The following is an 18,084-nucleotide window of genomic DNA, read 5'->3' on the forward strand; positions in this document are numbered from 1 at the left end:
TCAACCTCTAGGAAAACAGAATAATTAATCAAGTTGACATAAAATTGCTTTCCAAAACATTCAGAAGCGAGTCAACAAATAAGCCTTTTTCTTGCCTTTTCCAGAGGGGGAAAAAAAAAAAAAAGGCTTACTTACTTGTAAACAGATGCACCTGAAAATGGCCTGAAACTAGGCAGCTTTAAAGTTATTCACACTTGGCAAATAAAATTCTACCTCACCAGGAGTGAGGAGAGAAATGACAGTTCTATCTTGTTATAGACTTTCACATCAAGATATTTACCGCCTTCCTATCTCTGTCAAATCTGATTATAAACCGGGGCTCAGCAAGCAGGAGATTAAAGGCTCATCTGAGAAGATGGAACAAATGAAACTGATGAAAACTGCCCATACTGTGTCAGTTTTACAGGAACAGTCATCCAGACCGAGGGACTACTGGAGTTACAGATAGGCGCGCTCTCAGTCTCTCTCTGGCTTTGAAATGTAAATGAAAACTGCCGGAATTGTCGAACAGAAAGGCTAACTTTTTTTTTTATGTATATATATATATAGTGGGAGTCTTTTCACCTTGACAAGTTTGTGGGACACAGGATCAGCGTTATATTAAACAGAGATCCTTGCTGATCCTTGGGCTTTCTCTGTTCTTTATTGGTGATTTTTTTTCTCCACGGGCATTATATGCATTCAGTTTCTATTCTGTAAGAAAGGGAAGTACTTCTTCCTGTGCGGTCTGTTAGGCACGTACTTCAGGTGCTGCATGAGCACTAAGGTCTCTCGAGCATCTCTCTGTCTACCTGAAGCTGCTTCAGAGAAGCCACAGCCCAAAAGGAGGAACTGGCCGGCTGTAAAAGCAGTACGAAAACCTAGAAATAGAGGTTTACGTAAATAATCTCTATCAGATGGACGGCTGAAGGGTTAAAAAGTGAGATTTTCTTGCTCAAGAAGAAAAAGGAGTGGGGGGGGGGGGTTGAATCGCCTTTCCCACTGCCACCCAACTAAACAAATAAATGACAGCCCGCTCTATCAGTTGCCACGATGTGATTTGCATTCTCCAATTACTTTTTATTGATTTTACAGTTCAGCACCCAACCACATTTTGAACATGAGACGACGCAAGTTGAAAATGGGCATCTTTCACTTGCCTGACGCTCTCTAAACCCGTCCTCTTTCTGAGCACGTATAAACGTATTGCAGGACGGCGAGTGGTCTCAGCCTCTAGCAGCGAAGTGACAGGTCCAAAGTCTCCCCTTCCAAGAGTGACACCTCAGAGAGGAGGCACAGACACACAGGCACTCCACACAGCACCTAATTCTAATTTGAGAGCTACGTGGGCCTAAATCCGTGCCTGGTCCTTCATGCACGAGAGCAGGTGCAAGTACTGAGGGCACCGTCTCCTATAGCACACAACAAAGAGTCTCTCCCAGAAACGTGCCGGGTGTAGGAGCTGCAGATCGTCAGGACGGAGCAAGTTTAATTTCATTCTCTGTGAACTGCAAATGCAATTTCTCTTGCTGCATCCTGGGAAAAGTACAGCAGCAAAACTATCCTCCCACGGTGGATTTACTAAAGTGATTTTTTAAAAATGAATGGAAAGAGAGAAAAAGAAATCCTATGCAGAATAAAACTCCGCTGCTTATACATTTTTTCAATTATACCGTCTAAAAATGGAAGTTCCATTCTGCCATTTTAAAAGAACTTATTTTCTTTCAGCTATCAGTAAAAACCAAAAAAAAAGTTTTTTGGGAAAAAAAAAAAGCTACATAGAAAGCCAGAGTAACCACTTTCCCTGTCCTCCCCATCCTCCCACATTTTCCTTCATGCGGTTTTTTGCTTTTACTGCCTACATTCTTCACCTGAAGTCAAACCCTCTGTTTATGGCATCACAGTGGTTGCTGTGGAGGTGATTACCATCTACAAAGCCAAAAGTGATGAGTTCAAATTTGGAATGAGCAGCATTATCTCATGAAATGTGTTTAAAGTAATAGCAGATTTAAAAAAAAAAGGGGGGGGGGGGGAAACAAAACAGAGCACATACATTGAAAACGTGTAAATTAACTTATTAAATGACTTACACTATCACAACTGTTTTCACACATGTTACCCCACTGGTTGTAGAGACTGAGTGCTAAACTCTACATATGGAAGCAAGCACACAACATGAACAGACAGCGCTCACACAGATGGCAGCAGAGCTCCTAGCCACGCTCCTCAGTGGTGCCTGCTGTGATTGCTATCTTCTTCTGGAGCAAAAACATACCAACAACAAAATGTGGTAACACGGACACGCGCTCCACAGTGCTGCCCTGACAATGAAAGCACTTCGTGTCGCCCTTCATACAGCACATTTATCTACACCACATTCTTCAAGACTCAAATTAAGTTATGACTAGAAACTCCTGAAAAAGCTATTAGTTCATTACAATTCCTTCTGCTACAAGGATTGGTTTCGCACACACCTTTTCACACGCCACATTTAAAAATACAACTGTTCAAGCATAGGTGCTAATTCTCAAGAAATACATTAAAGATTACGAACAGGAGATATCTGTCTTGTCATTTGCACCACAAAGTCAGCAACTGACAAGTTTTCACAACTTTGGTAGCAGATACAATCCTTAATTTTTTTCTTATGTTAGGAAAATTATTAATGATTTAAATTATCTGAATTATTTTCTAAACCATGTGTTGCCCTTAACCTTAACACCTGAAGTACTACTAGGAGTACATAGTTTGTGACTCTGTGTACTCTCAAGAACCATGCGTGAAGAACACATTAATGTAGATGACAAATTAGAGAAACCTGAAAGCCACATATACCCTTTATATTTGGGGGGGGTGTGTGTATCCTGATATACAGCGTAGCAGGGCAAGAAGTGCTTCCAAGTTAATTGAATGTCAAGGTCCAAGGAAAACCATGAAGAAAGATTTCTGATTCTGACCTGTACTGATAGAAATGCTTACCCACCTACTTGTTAAAAGCAAAACCTACAAAGAGCAGTGGGACAAAGGTAAAATGAGATATCAGATTTATTAAAAAAATAAAACAAACCCCCAAAAAAAACCAACCACACATAAAACAATTGGAGACAATGCAAGCAAAAGAAAAATTTCCAACCTGAGACTTTAATCACCACAGAACTCAATGAGAGATCATATTAAAATATTATTAAGCACAGAAAGTGATTCTCTAAACAATCTTTTAACATGAGTGCCTTGAGAGTACCCATGGCCCAATGTATCCTATTACATGACTGCAGAAGCGTTAACAAATTAATTACACCAAATAGCTGAATTTATTAGGATATGTGAGATAATGGCTGTTAACACCAAAAATTATAAAGCGCTTCCTTGGAAAGAAAAACAATACTCTTCTATACCAGGAAAATATATTACCAGCAAGGCTGTACTACCGCATGCGGGCTGTGTTGCATGACAACTTCTTACACAGGAATATCATTGGAAAACCGTGAAAATCACTCGGAGGTTTCTATGCAAGAAGATACCAGGATATAAAGATGTAATGGAGCTGCAGCTTCTTCAGCAGATTCCTCAAGCCAGACATAGGGGACACCCGAAAAACCCACCCACCCTGCTGGCCAGGTGGCATGTGGAGCCTCAGAGCAGGCAGCCATGCTGCTACACCAAAGCTGGGACCCAGAAAGCGCCGGGAGCCTAGATCCAACAGGACCGTCAGGTTTCCAGACTCCTTACCAAAGAAGCCAGAGACAGGCCCCAGGACATTTGTGAAAGGCTCCTGATGTTCACAAATGTGCTCAGTGAACATTGGGCCTGTAGCTAAAGGGCTGAAATTTGGTTACGGCTTCCTTGATCTTGGCTGCAGAGTTCAACTGCAGTTGCAGTTCACTGAAATGAAGAATGTTTGGTTCATGGACAATTTTAATCTCTTTTTTCTTTTTTTCTTTTTTTTTTTTTTTAAATCGGATTTGGACTAGAGTGGTGGATGATTCACGGGAGTACACTGAGCCTGTATTTACTTCTTCAGATTTGTGGGCAGCTACCCAGCAAGTCCAGGGACAAGACGCACACGAGCTTTCTACTAACAAAACCTAGTGAAATGGCCTCTGCTACACAGCACGGTGTAGGTATCCAGGAAGGCAACACCTAAGTAGATCCAGCACTAGTTCTCTTCCTTCAACACTACTGAACACAGGTGCACCAGAGGTCGGTGGTTTTACTTTAGAAGAGAATAAAAGGTAAAAATGTATATTGAGTCTGGACCTCTACATCAAGTCAGATGCAGATGGGATACAAGCTCAGCATATTTAAGGAAGAGACACGGCCAAACAGAGTGGTCTGGAGACTGAAGCCCTCAGCCTCATAAAAAAAAAAAAAAAAAAAAAAAAAACCACACACACAAAAAAACCCCAACTCCCCCCCAAAAAACCCCAAACACAAAAACTAACCACCAAATAGCAAAGCATTATCTTTCAGACTCTCTCCGTAACAACGAGAGAATGTGCTATTATTACACTGGAAGATCTCAATTACTCAAGTTGTCAAGACCCTTCTCCCCCTCTACTCTGCCCCAGTGAGGCCACAACTAGAATACTGTGTCCAGCTCTGGGCTCCCCAGTTCAAGAGGGACAGGGAACTGCTGGAGAGAGTCCAGCATAGGGCAACAAATGATTGAGGGACTGGAGCATCTCCCTTCTGAGGAAAGGCTGAGAGAGCTGGGACTCTCTAGCCTGGAGAAGAGAAGGCTGAGGGGAGACCTTATTAACCTTTACAAGTATCTAAAGGGTGGGTTTAAGGAGGATGGTGCCAGACGCTTCTCAGTGGTTCCCAGTGACAGGACGAGGGGTAACGGGCACAAGCTGGAACACATGAAGTTCCGATCAAATATGAGAAAAAACTTCTTTACGGTGAGGGTGACAGAGCACTGAACAGGCTGCCCAGGGAGGTCGTGGAGTCCCCTTCTCTGGAGACTTTCAAGACCCTCCTGGATGCAGTCCTGAGTAACGTGCTCTGGGCAATCCTGCTTTAGCAGGGGAGTTGGACTAGATGATCTCCAGAGGTCCCTTCCAACTCTGAAAAATTCCATGATTCCATGATTCTTGTCCAAAATCTTACCTACACTTCTGATTTATCCAACGGATAGTCACAATGACAGATACCTGGCACACTCTCTTGTATTTCTCAAAAAGTTACTATGTTTCTAGGTGCACTCTGATAAGGGACTGCAAGCCTAGGAATAGCTACTGCTCTTTTTATTCCAAGAGCCATGCACATAAGCAAATGATTAGCCTTCCATGGTATCTTCTCTGGAACACCCTAGAATGAGTTATCTTGCATTATATTTTGGAAGTGATACTTCAGACCATCAGTGGAATCATTTTAGCACCACTTACTCTTGGCCTGATTCTAGGAAGATATGGCCATTATCTAGAACTCCCTCTTTTCCAAAGATTTCAGGCTTGATTTTGAATTTCAACCTGTGAAAAAGTAACAAGGGCTGAAGGGCTGCCAGATTTTGTGCTTTCTCCTTCCTTTGATGTTTTCAAGACCGGAGTGAAGAAAGCCCTGAGCATCCCCATCTGATCTCACAGCTGACACAGAGCAGGAGACTGGACTAGAGACCTTCTTTAGGACCCTGAATTATCCTATGCATTCCTCAAGTTTCCACTAGATACGCTGGATCTAAATATTTTAACTTGATTTAAAAAAAAAAAAAAGTAATATGCTATTTTCATACCATACCAATAGAGAAATCTGCAACTTTCCTCTTTTTCACTGAGGAATTAGTAAAATAGAGTTTCAGTTTGCAGAATACAAAAGCCATTGGCTAAAAACGTCCATCTATTACCAAACTGGCCTCGTGGTGCTACAGGAATAAGATAGGGAAAAAAAGCTGGCCATGATCCAGGATGCATCTTCAGATTTACTCTCCCTGCAATGGAACAACTGCTCAAAGCTATTAAGAACTCTGAGAAACCTCTCAGGTGTCACTTAATCATCACTTCTGTGAGAACATTTGTCTGCTTCAGTCCCTGGAACAAGTGGCAAAACAGAAGAATTCAAAAAGCCTAGAAAATAAGCTCAGCGACTGATATGATGCATACAGCAAATGGCTACATCCCACAAGATCAACTCGTTCCAAGATCAGAATCTCATTGCAGTCACTACAGTTTCGACAAGGCGATCCTTTTCCCACCTTCGCATTTGTAATAGAGCTGTCTCCCAAAACGTAAGGGAATTGACCTGGGACTAGCTTCTCAGCCCAGACATTAAGAAAACAAAGACTATACAAACAAACAAACAAAAAAAAACCAACAAAATATTCTCCTATTCTAATCAGACCATTGCCACTTCTCAGTGAAAAATAACAAGACGTCCTCCTGTTGCACAATGAATAACAGCGGTGATGGGTTCTTTTTTGCTTCATTAGAACGTGCCTTGGTAGGCCAAAGGCTTGAAGCAATTTAGGCTGCACGCAGCTGTACCATTAACACAAACAACTGACCACCCCTCAGGCTACTTCAATGTTAACTGAAATCAATGCCTGGACTGGAAGCAGTCTGCTGTAGAGAATCTACAAAAGTCCAACGTCATCCAGACTGGAAAAGGCTGTGTTTCCCTACAGCATTTCTTGTGTTCTAGAGACCACTTCCCTCCAGTTTTTAAATGGACTGGCAGACCTGAATATCTCTCGGAATTCCAAATAGCTAGACGGACAAAAATTCACACCTCTAGCTTAAAGAAAAATTGAAGATTGCGTTCCCATCCCCTCTAACTCAGGCTTGAACATTATAAGCCATATATCACTGGTGTTGAGATGTCATTATCAGGACGTCTTATATTTAAAAATTATGCAGAAGCCCAGAGACATTCTGCCCAGCGCAGAACACAGCAGCTCATCTGTTTTGTGAGCCTGGCTGATGTAAATGCCTCGCAAGGGTCCCTTGATCTTTCTGCATACAGCTTCTCATTACGGAACCTCCTCTCACTCACCTCCTAAAAAATTTTACTGCCGCCCACTTCTTGTCTAGCAGCAACCATGACCTCCCACATGAAACCACAGTGACTGCCAGCCAAAAAGAAGAAACTGGTTGAGGACACCTGGTTATACTACGCAAATTTACTCAATCCAGCTTCTGAGAAAGAGTATCTCTTCTCAACCTCCCATTCCTCCCCCTCACTACAAATGCCAGCTGTTTAGACAGCTCCGTAGTTTCAGAGCTTCAGAGTGGCACGTACTGAACAAAATACTGGAATGGTTTGTACAGCAAATCTCAATGCAGTCAGTGGCAATAACAAGTCTTTTTTCTCACTTCTTTCCACAGGCTCTTGGGTTCGTTATCACAAACTAACAGTTCTACTTTAATCTGCCTTCAGGAGAAGGTTCTACCCACTAATTCTTACTCCCCATTTCTACTTTTTGATACTTTCCACAGGAATGTGGCATCAACAACTCTTAATGAAAATTGGCCATAGAGAGTAAAGAAAAATATTCTTAGACATCACAGTGCACAAGACAAGATCACAAAGCCATCTTAGAAGGAAAACGTGTTACATTTTAGTTTCATTTATTAAACAGATCCTTCAGTATTTACCTTCCAAATGTAACAGAGTTGTTTTTTCATGGAAATAAAGAAAATCATTTCAAGGATGCGACCGCAAAGTAAGCTAAAGCTAAATGCTGTTCAATGAGTCAAGGTACAGCCGGTGTAAGACCTTTTTAACAAAAGGACGTTTATTTGCAAAACACTCAGCTTCAACAGCAGCCAGAGTGCTATCTGCAAGCCCACTCAGCATGGCAAGGGGTGTGAATTTGCATTTGCTGGCGCAGCCTCCCGGCCACGCGGCCCCTTCATTTGCACCCTGTCACTTGTCTGCTCTATTAACATTATTAACTTAATCAAAGAATGCCATTATAGTTTTGTTGCACTTTTCATTTAATGCTTCAATATTTTAATCAGCACTAATTTAAAATCCATCAACAAAACAGAAAATACCAAAGCGAAGCTACAATAACAACATTCCTGGTTTAACCGTTGCACGTGTATGCGTATCGCAGCTCTGCTATGATTTCGTATGATTGGAAATACTACAGTCTCTACCCGACTTCATGTACCCAGAGACAGAATATGAAAATGCTACCCTACAGTTTCATGAGAAAGAGAGGTTGAATCCGAAGAGGACAGAGATATTCCAGGTTTTGTGATGGCTTATCCTTCTGCTGCTCAGAACAGCACTGGGTCAAGTCCAGCCCAAATCCATATGGGAAAGCAGTCAGAGTTGCCACGGTTCCAATCAATTATTATGGCGACGTGATGAAACAAATTCAGTGCATAAACAGACATTCCAACTTCAGTTAACGGACAAAAGATGATTCATTGTTATAACATGGCAAGGCTAAATGGAAAGACAAAGGCAGAGACACTAAACTGAATACTAGGACTGGAAACTTCCAGATGTGAGTATAAAATGCCCCTGAGCCAGGGTTACTCAAAATATAAAATACTTCAGAATGTACTAAAATGAGATAGTTTCTATAGTTCTGTCAGAGTAATCATTTCACCTAGCTTCACAATTTTAAACAGCAAGAGCCAAATGATCAGGAAAATTTTTTTTTTCCCTTTTAAAGCACACCTTACATTTCCCAGTAAAATGATTTGTGAACTCTGTCTGATTAAAACTCTCCAAATCTTCTTTAGAACAAAGGTCAGAAAAATAAATCTGGTTATGGAATGGAGGGGAAGTCTTTGGTTTCTTAACTGTATTTCTGTGCCAAAATGGGATTTAAATGAATATCATAAAACTGTATTTGCAGTCTGCTTCTAAGATCTAGATGGTGGGTTTGTCATTCTATTGTAAATTCAAATTTAGAATAAGAGCTAGATTTGTAGCTCTGATTACTTAATTCTAATTGCGCAAGTTGTAATGCTAGGTTTTATCAGTATAATAAATAACCTCTTCCGTGAACCAAGGGGAAAAAGGCATATACAGCCATGTAACAGGCATCTACTGGTTTTATCATGCATATTTCTGGCCATGAAGAGTATTAGTTTTTTTACAGTAACACTATTGTGAACTAATTGGGAAAAAAAAAAAAAAACAGGCAAACAAATAAATGAACGAAAAAAATCCTGAGTCAAAAAAAGACCCCAAAATATCCACACAATGAAACTTAACTCCTAAAATCATACAAGTTCTTTAAGAAGTTGTACCTATTATGTATATGGGCTGATGAAGTTAAGTAAAGAGGTATCAGCGGGTGCTTACGTCAAGGAAAAGGCTAAGCAAGTTAAAATATGTTTGGGAAACCAAACCTTCTTGCTCTCCAGGTCAAACCCTTTACCCATCCGTTTGTTTTGAAAGCCGTGCCTTCACAGCAAGGTCTGCATTCCACATGGCAAACACTGACTGGTGAGACCCCAAAAGTGACCGAGGCATCAAAGCGGTAGCAGATATAAGTAGAAGTAACATCAGTGTTCACACTTGCTGAACAGACAGGCTAGAAAAATGTTTTAGGATTTAAAGTCTACCCGCAGATTGTTCCAGCTGATCACAGAAAAGAGGTTTACTTGCTGCAAGAGGAGAACTTCTATTATTTTATATTAAGCAGGTTTTTATATATATATATATTTTATATATATATATAAACGCCTACATGAATTTCAGACATTTACTTTTACAAATACTACAATAAGTGAGGCGTAGAGAACTACGCCTCCAGCAAAACAGAAGATTTGGTTATGACTACCTCAGTATGACCAAGAACATTATTTCCCAGGAGACAGAGAAGGTAAAAAGGAACGAGCTGACAGAACATACCAAAGCACATTCTTGAATATTTCAAGAAGAAATGCGTGAAGATGAGAACATCTGAAACTGGAAAGCTCAAGCACAACTTCATTTCCCTACTATCAACTGTAGAATTAGTCCAGGCCAGGCCAGTAGCAACCAGAAGTCATTAGCATACGTGCATACATCTAAGTTTATAGAAGAGGCAAACAATGGACAGGTTTGTAGGTTTTTTTCCTTCCTCCATCAGTTCAATATAGTTAGAGTCACCCACTTCTCTGGAGCGATAACCTGCTGACTTCTATCCTTACCGCACTACAACCTTTCCGTTACTCTCAGAAGGCATAAACACCAGACAGAAACGGAGACAAGAGTTTTTGTCTTGTTCTGTGACATCACTAGACAGGTGAAGACTAAAATCAGTCAGCGGGCCCAGGTGAAAAAGAGGTCTGGGTTGCTACCGCTCACATTTATTTATCCAGCCTACCTGGGCACGATCCAACATGTTGGCACGATACCAACTGATTTCATTGTGCTGCCTGAAACACAGAGGACTTCCACTCCCCACCCTAAATCTGGATTTGGCACAATTTGTTAGCCGTTGAGAAGAAAAAATTCAAATAACTTAAGTAATAATTTTCTGTCTAAAATATCACCTATGTGTACACACACTTCTACACCCATCCAGCACTATTTACTTGTGCCCTTTCCCCTGGTCATTGTTTTCATACTAAGAATGCAGAACTACTACTTTTTCACTACACAACTTTCACATGGCTTTAAAAAGGGATATAAAATATTGCTTTCTCTCCAGAAGTTATTTTTGGTGGTGTCAAGTAACTTAAAACATCTTTCTGTTTCTCAGCTTCTCGTCACAAAGTTTCCATATCTGCTCCTTAAGGGATGGGATCTTTTCATACAAGCATTTAAAAGTTTTCTTAAGCAGTAGAGTAAAATAGTACTTGATTTTCACTGTGGTTCCCACTACGCTACTCCTTAACATCTTCTGCTTAGACTATCTGTAACAGAATTCTGGCTGTAGCCATCCATCTAGGTTTTCAAGCTCCTGGGAGATTTTACAGGTAAGGTGCCAATGCTAACCCAACGTCAAATCACTTAAAAACAGGCTTTTTACAGGACTGTTAATATTCATCATCTTAACAGGATCTTGAACCTTTTGCTGGACTCTTGACAAAGACTTCGTTTACTGTCTAGACCGCAACGGTTGGAAACGCTAATCTTACTTTACATTGCTTTACATGGTATGAAACTACAAAAAGTATAAAACAAGAACTTCTGCACATGAGATCATTGGGAAAACTTCATATTTGTGTTTTACAATATTTGAAAAATAGAGAAAAGTCTCTATAATTAACTCATATAAAAGGTGAAAAGAATGTCAAAGCTGGCAAATACTTGTAACTTGACTCAGTTAAACAGCAGGTTTGCTCAGGTGTCCACAACTCAGTGTGCACCCTGCCAGTTTACACCCTTAAATGATGCCCGAATAAATATATCTTAATCCAAACATACACAGAAGTGTTGTGCTTGGTCTTCAGCTGGTGTCAACCATCACTGTGCCACGGAGATCCATAGAGCTATGCCACTTTTTACCTACACAGGCTGGTGGCCTATTGAAAAGGGTTTGCAGCACAAGGAGAATAGGAAAGAGCAACATTACTCCCCAAAATTGAAAGTTATTTCGTACTTTCAATACCTCCCAGTTCTCTTGTGAATAGTTCTCACTTCACTTTGATAATCGCATGCGCGTGTGTATGAATGAGTCAAACCTGTAAGTCTGTTTGCCAGGTAAAAATTGCTGACAGCTCACATACCACAATTTTACTTTTCGATATATCTTACATATAATGCCTCTAATGACTTAGCTTGAACATTTTAAGTAAATTTCCTATTCCTGCATGAAGTGGTCAGTACTGTCTACAAAAGCCAAAATTTACTTTAGAGTCCATTCTTGGAAAACAGAGTGTTTCTATAACTTTGAAAATTTAAGAAGCATACCAAAGTACTACACTTTTTCTTTTTTTTCTCGCCAAAAATCTTCCTGTAGCCCACAATTAGCATTAGGGACATACAAATCAGGTCTAAATTTGTTTTTTACCTTACATTTGGAGCTGTTAATGGACAGTAAATGACCTGGTAAACAAGTCCAGTGCACCTTGCAAAGACAGTACAGCAGAAAGAGTGATTATCCTTAAAGCACAGTTGAAAATTAATTGAGATGCAAACTATATGTGCTGCAGTATAATTTAGTGTTCCATGTTGTTACAGTAATTACTTAAATGAGAATTTAGTGTCACGTGATACTTTACAAAACATTTATAAGAAGCAACTCTGACAGACTGAAGCACGCCACACATTTTTGTTCAGCTGAATTGGAACAAAGTTATAAAATATCTCCCTAAATTAACTAATCTACGGTAGAGCTACTCTGAAAATATTTTAATCACGGCAGCAAACTGCAGCACTACAACCTTTGCCATAATTGCATAGCCGGAACAGTCAAAGATTTTCAGTTTGACCGGCACCTTACACCACACAGTCTGTGGGTTCAATTCTGGCTCTGCTCAGGTCAGTGCCAAAATTCCCATCAACTTCACTGCATCCAGGATTTTTGGTCTATGTGCCTAGCTACTGCACAGCACCCACGAATAACAGGTATGTAACTTAAAGGGATCCCACCAACTCTCTTTTTTATGCAAACTATTTCCCACTACCAGCCTTGCACTCAGAATTAACAGGATAAATATTTACAACTATTTTTAAGCAGACACTTTTATTCTCTAACTGGATAACGCTTCCGTTCTTTGCACCGTCGTTTATTTTAGAGGGGGTTTTGATACCCACTGTCAAAACCTTCGCTTACACTCCTTTAGTCTGTTTTCTTTCCCTTTGCCTCATTAAAGAGGCACAAACAAGCAAAAGAGAAAAGGAGGTGTGGCTGCAAAATCACTCTAGCTCAGAAACATCCAGGTGACAGTCAGTGGGAGAAGCAACTTCTAGTTTTCTTGTCATTTCAGACCTGTACTTGGGAGTATTACTTTCATAGCAAGCACCTTCTGCAGCACCCCGTCGCCTAAGACGCCAGGCTCCCCGTCATCCCAACACCTTTATCACCAAGATTACTGCGTGCGTTACAGCGCTCTATATACTTGTGAAGAGTACAAATACACCTTCAGCCAAATTATTTTCTCTGGAAAACGCACAAAGTTACTTTGGGGACTGATATCTCCAACACCCAACAAGCACGAATTAAAAGCAGAGCCCACAGCTTAAAACTGCTACTTTATGCTTGAAGGGGTTAGGTTGGAGACTTCTGCAAACCCACTCGGCCAAATAGTGGGTTTAAAACCCACGGGGAACGCACAGCTAGAACAAATTCTAAGGAGATTTCCAGGCGCTGTGGCCGTATCTCCACAAGCAGTTGGGTTCGTTCATCAAAGCAGGCAACGGTGACAGCCAAGGGTGCAGTAGGGAAACCGTACATGACAGATTTGGCTCCGGGTAACCGCATTCACCGTTCAGCACACAACGGGTCACGAACCTGAACACTTGTTTTCAATAGTTTGTGCGACACCATTCCCTTCCATGTTTTCAAAGTCAGGATCGGGTTTTGGAAGAACTGTTCGCCTGCTGCTTAGCCACGGAAAAGAGCATCTATCTCCCCGAACAAGTCAGGGGGAAAAGATGAGAGCACACGGGCAAGTATTATTAAACAGCACTTCCTGGGCATTAAGACCAGGCAGATGCAAGCCAAAAAAGATTTCGAGGACTCTTCCCAGATTCCACTGGCGTTTGCCGGGCTGCAAATGCTCTCCCCAACAATCAAAGGAGCCGCGATCAAAGCGAGATGCCAAAACGCACGCCAACACCGTTCCTCTCCCCTCGCCTCGGTACGCGGTAAATAAGAGGCATGAGGCGCAGCCCGGCGGAGTTTGGGCGCAGAAGGGGGACGGAACAGAAGATCCCCCCGCCCCAGGGGAGCCGAGCGGGTCAAACAAGTCACAGACAAGTTGTCCCGCGGGGGGGGGCAGGGGTAGGGGGAGCGTGCCCCGCACGGACATTCCCCATCCCGGCCCCCGGCCCGCGGAGGGGGTGCCCCGCACGGACCATCCCTACCCCAGCCCCGCCGCGGCCGCCCCCCTTACCGTGCCGCGGCTGGGGTTTGCCGCCCGGCGGCTTCTCCTTCCTGCCGCCCGCCGCGCTCCGCATCCGCCAGCCCGCCGCCCCCCTGCCCAGCGCGCCGGCCATGCCGCGGGCGGCGGCGGCGGCTCCGCGCAGCGCCGCGCACCGGGAGGCTGGCGGGGAGAGCGCAGGGGCGGAGAAGGGACGGCGGGACCCGCTGCCCGGCGGCGGCGGCGGCGGGCGGGAGCAGCGCGGTCCCCGGCGGTCCCGCCTCCGCCCGGCCCGGTGTCAATCAGCGGGGGCGGACGGACGGGCAGCGCCGAGCTTCGCACACACACCCCCCGCCCCCCCAGCCCCGGGCAGCACCGCCCCGCGCCCCCCGCCTCGATCAGCCGGGGGCGGCCTGACGGAGCGCCGGGGCTTGGCCCCCTGCCCGGCCCGGTCCGTGCGACGCCGCCGTTTTGGGGGAGGGAGGGCAGGGCAGAGCGGCGGCAGCCCCCTTGTTCGTACCGCGGGGAGGGAGAACATGGGAGGAGGCGGTGGTGGGCTCCCAGGAGCAGGAGGCTTCCACACTTGGGAAATGACAGTCCTCAAGCATAAACCTCCTCCTGCCCGCCGGCAAGTCCTCCTACAGCACCTCCGCTGAAAAACGTGTGTACGTTACCTCCTGCCATCGGAATCATTGGTTCTGCACACCCCTGACTCCATAACGATGAGTAACTCAACCTGAGATTCCCACCTCCCACCAGCCCGTGTGTGGTGAGGCAGCAGCCTCCCTCCTTCCCTTCCTCCCGCCCTCCCTCACCTCCGCGGAGCATCCTCTTCCTCGCTAGCGTCCCGGGGACTGCCCCCCTCGCCGTCGCCATCCTCCCCTTAGCTTTGGCATGGGGCCTCCAAAATTTCTGTTAAAGGATCGTTGCGATGTAAGAAACGTAACACTCTCTGAAAATGTGGCGGCTTCTTAAAATCAGATTGAGGGATTAAAAAGTTGCAGGCACAGGGAGATGGAATATTTAGCAATTTGCAGGCAAGAAAAAGTAGTTTGAAATGCAGTCGCAGTCCTGAGGCTTTGGCAGAGCGGCACGTTTCCTAAGTACAAATAACGCGCATAACTTTTGTTTGCAAGCTTGATAATAAATCCACCTGTATGTCAAATTATAGCAGTCACCGCGACAGCCCTGAAAAGGTGTTCCACGGTTGGTTTTTAATTTTTCATTCACATATATATCTATATGTTCATCAGCAACTCCACCAGGCAAATCTTTCTTTCTATCTGGACACTTTGAAATGCAGAGAAAATGTATGCAGAATTTGCAGTGGTCCTTCTTTCAAAAAAAAAAAAAAAAAGGGAAAATAAAGCTTCCTTCCTGTGCCACTGTATTCCATCTCTGTTTCCTTGACTTCAAGAAGCTTGTGGAGAAAGATAATTAGGATTCATTGTTATCGTAAGTTTAAAACTTATTCTTTGGAAACTGGCTCAGAAACAAGTTGGGTTTTTATTATTGCTTTTTGTTTTTGAAAGATTCTCTTTGGCTTCGAAACTCAAACAGCCAAGGTGTAATGGATCCACTGCCTGCAATGCAACAGCACTGTTTTGTCCTCTAGTTAAAAATTACCTGCCTTTATTCCAATGCTGATCTCCTCTAACAGCCTCTGCAAATCCGTTATCCATCCCAAGCCCTGAATTCCCCCGGGTCGTTCTGCCTCACCTGTGAATTCTGGCTCGCAGAAGAGAGTCAGTCCGGTGGTGGTGTCTGCTGAAGCTGCTGGTGCTTGAACACGCTGCATCAGGGGTGGTTTTCATTAGCACAGAGAATGATTCATGTGAACAAGGATCGCTGACCTTGACCTGACATGTACAGATGCACCCCGTGGTGATGAATGCAACAGAATAAACAGTTAGATATGACTGCTTATTCCCTCTTGTAGTGTTGTTCTTGCCCAACTCTATTGCACTATAATACAAATAATGACTCATTTGCTTACCGTCATGATATCACATTTAGAAACCTGCTATTCATCTCCGCTCGAAGGATCTTGAATAAATACACTCCCAAAACGACTGATTTAAATCGTATCTGTTTCTATCACTTGATCCTGTTTCTGGTGTTATTGATACAGACTACACAAGTGGGTGTGTGGTGTATCGTGTCACTGCTGTTCTACATCAGGATATTTTTTTATAGTGAACAGTCTTTTATTAAATGTACTTTTATAACAGTATTTACACAGGGGAGGAGGAAGAAAGAAAAACAAAAGAAAACACATCTGGAGATATATCTCCTTTTGCAAGGAATATGAAACTCCTACCGCAATTAGTTGGAATGCAAATTAAGAACAGGGTATAAAAAAGTTTTGTACAGAGCAATATTTTTAAATTATATAAAAATATATAGCATATAAAACAAGGAATTAGTGTGGAGAGAGAAAAGTCTGCAATAGTTGTATGTAGAATTAATATTCCAGAACACGTTTAATAAAGAGGAAAAAGGCAAAAAAGACTTATACCAACCTTACATACTTAAATTTGTCCTTGTGCAAAGAGGTATTTTTGCAGAAACTTCCACAGCTGAAAAAATATATTCACAACCCCTTCTTGAAAGATTGATTTTTCCATGATCAACATTTCATAACTTTCCTTTTTCTTTTTTCTAAAGGAGTGAAAGACACAAGAGTCTTCTTAAATATTATTGTACATGTGATTTAAAGGACCATCACACTTATTCATCATATGCTCACAAAAGGTGTAGTGGAGAATATGAGCAGCCTCTGTTGAAAAGAAAAAATACAGATATAAAATGATAATATTGAAATGTTATATAATACCTCTATGTATCATACTGTCATTCCCTTAATGTAGCATCATAAGTTGCAAGCTAATTTTTGTTTATGTTTCCTGCTCATTTAACAGCAAAGATGTACAATGGTTTTAATTTATTAACTTGGGGCTGTTTTTCCACTGGTGAAGGAGTATTTGGATGTCATATCTCTCTGTTTAGTATGTTCTTCGCATAGACGCATTAAACAGACTGGTGATTTGAATACGTGTTCTAAATTTTGCTTATACTAAACTGACTTATTCAGACCTTCACAAACAGGAGCATTGCCATACTTGCTTTTCTGCTTAGGCATCTGTTGTCTTACCTAAGAATAATACAGAAGAATTTCCAATAGCGCCATTTGTCAGTGCTGAAATTATTACGCTTGCTTCCTTTGGAAAGGGCAAAACGCAGTAGCTTCTACCTTGTCAGTCCACCTGAGGACATGACCTCAAATTTGAAGGCTTCAGCCGAGTCCATGGTAGCAATCCAGCTCTGATCTAGAAGCCCCAAGGCGGTTCTGCCCCTTCTCACCTTCCAATCCAAAACTTGCTGGCAACACCCTTGTAATTTACTGAAGATACGTACCTTCTCCTAACCTGGCCAAAGAGAGGAAAGCTAGATGGAGTAGAAAAGCAGTTCACAAAACGACACCAATTCCTTGCAGAGCACCCCCTCACATTCCACAAGGGAATCTGTGCCCCTCCAGAAGATGCCACCAGGCATTATGTAAATACACAAGTGATTTCGTACAAACCAGACAAAAGCTGCAAGCACCTTTTTTTCTGGGCAAACACACCTGCCTGCAGCTGCCCTCCTCTGCTCTATCTGCAAAGCGGTGATAAAGCAGCTAAACTGGCACCTGTACCCCACCTTGCTCTTTCGCAGCAACCTCAGCGATATTCCCGCATTGCTTTGGGTCAGCCTGTGTACGCTCCACTTATGCTTCCCGGTGCTGGAGGAATTGGAAAACCAATGGGGTGGCTTTGATACCAGCTACAAGACAAGGCACAGGGCAGGAGTTAGGTGGTGGTGGCTCTTGCCTTGGCAATAGCAGCGTCCGCCCCCACCACAATTTTATAATCCGCGGTATAATCTTTCTGAGTCTTCTTGCTTTCATGTGCTAGGAGCAGCTGAGCACATGCTGGCAGCAAGTTCAGGAAAGATACAGCACCGGCACGGTGGGCAGCGGGGATCCCCACCAGCTCAAAACCACGAGAGCACTGCTGGCCGAGGCTGTTTGAGGAAAACTTCAAGGCCAACCTTAAACAAGTCATATTCTTTGCTTCCTGTGCTCAGAACTGCTTCAGGGAGCTGGGGGCAGGTTAGAGGACTAGATATTCATCATAAAAAGGAATGT

The 18,084-nt window shown here is 42.9% G+C and overlaps 1 protein-coding gene across 3 annotated transcripts in view; it reads right to left on the minus strand.

Annotated features, from left to right (window-relative positions):
* Nucleotides 1-15,708, minus strand: part of ZNF385D (zinc finger protein 385D) — a 447,035-nt gene extending 431,327 nt beyond the window's left edge. The window contains exon 1 of one of the 3 annotated variants that reach the window (XM_063325173.1): nucleotides 15,615-15,708. In XM_063325173.1, coding sequence (XP_063181243.1) covers nucleotides 15,615-15,693 — 79 coding nt within the window. In that variant the 5' untranslated portion in view covers nucleotides 15,694-15,708. Of the gene's footprint in view, nucleotides 1-13,928; nucleotides 14,151-14,569; nucleotides 14,595-15,614 lie in introns of those variants that run through there. The other 2 variants (XM_063325175.1, XM_063325172.1) reach the window with 2 other exon arrangements.
* Between the last annotated feature and the right edge of the window lie 2,376 nt (nucleotides 15,709-18,084).

The sequence above is a fragment of the Chroicocephalus ridibundus genome, chromosome 2, assembly GCF_963924245.1.
Source record: "Chroicocephalus ridibundus chromosome 2, bChrRid1.1, whole genome shotgun sequence".
Classification (NCBI taxonomy): Eukaryota; Metazoa; Chordata; class Aves; order Charadriiformes; family Laridae; genus Chroicocephalus; species Chroicocephalus ridibundus.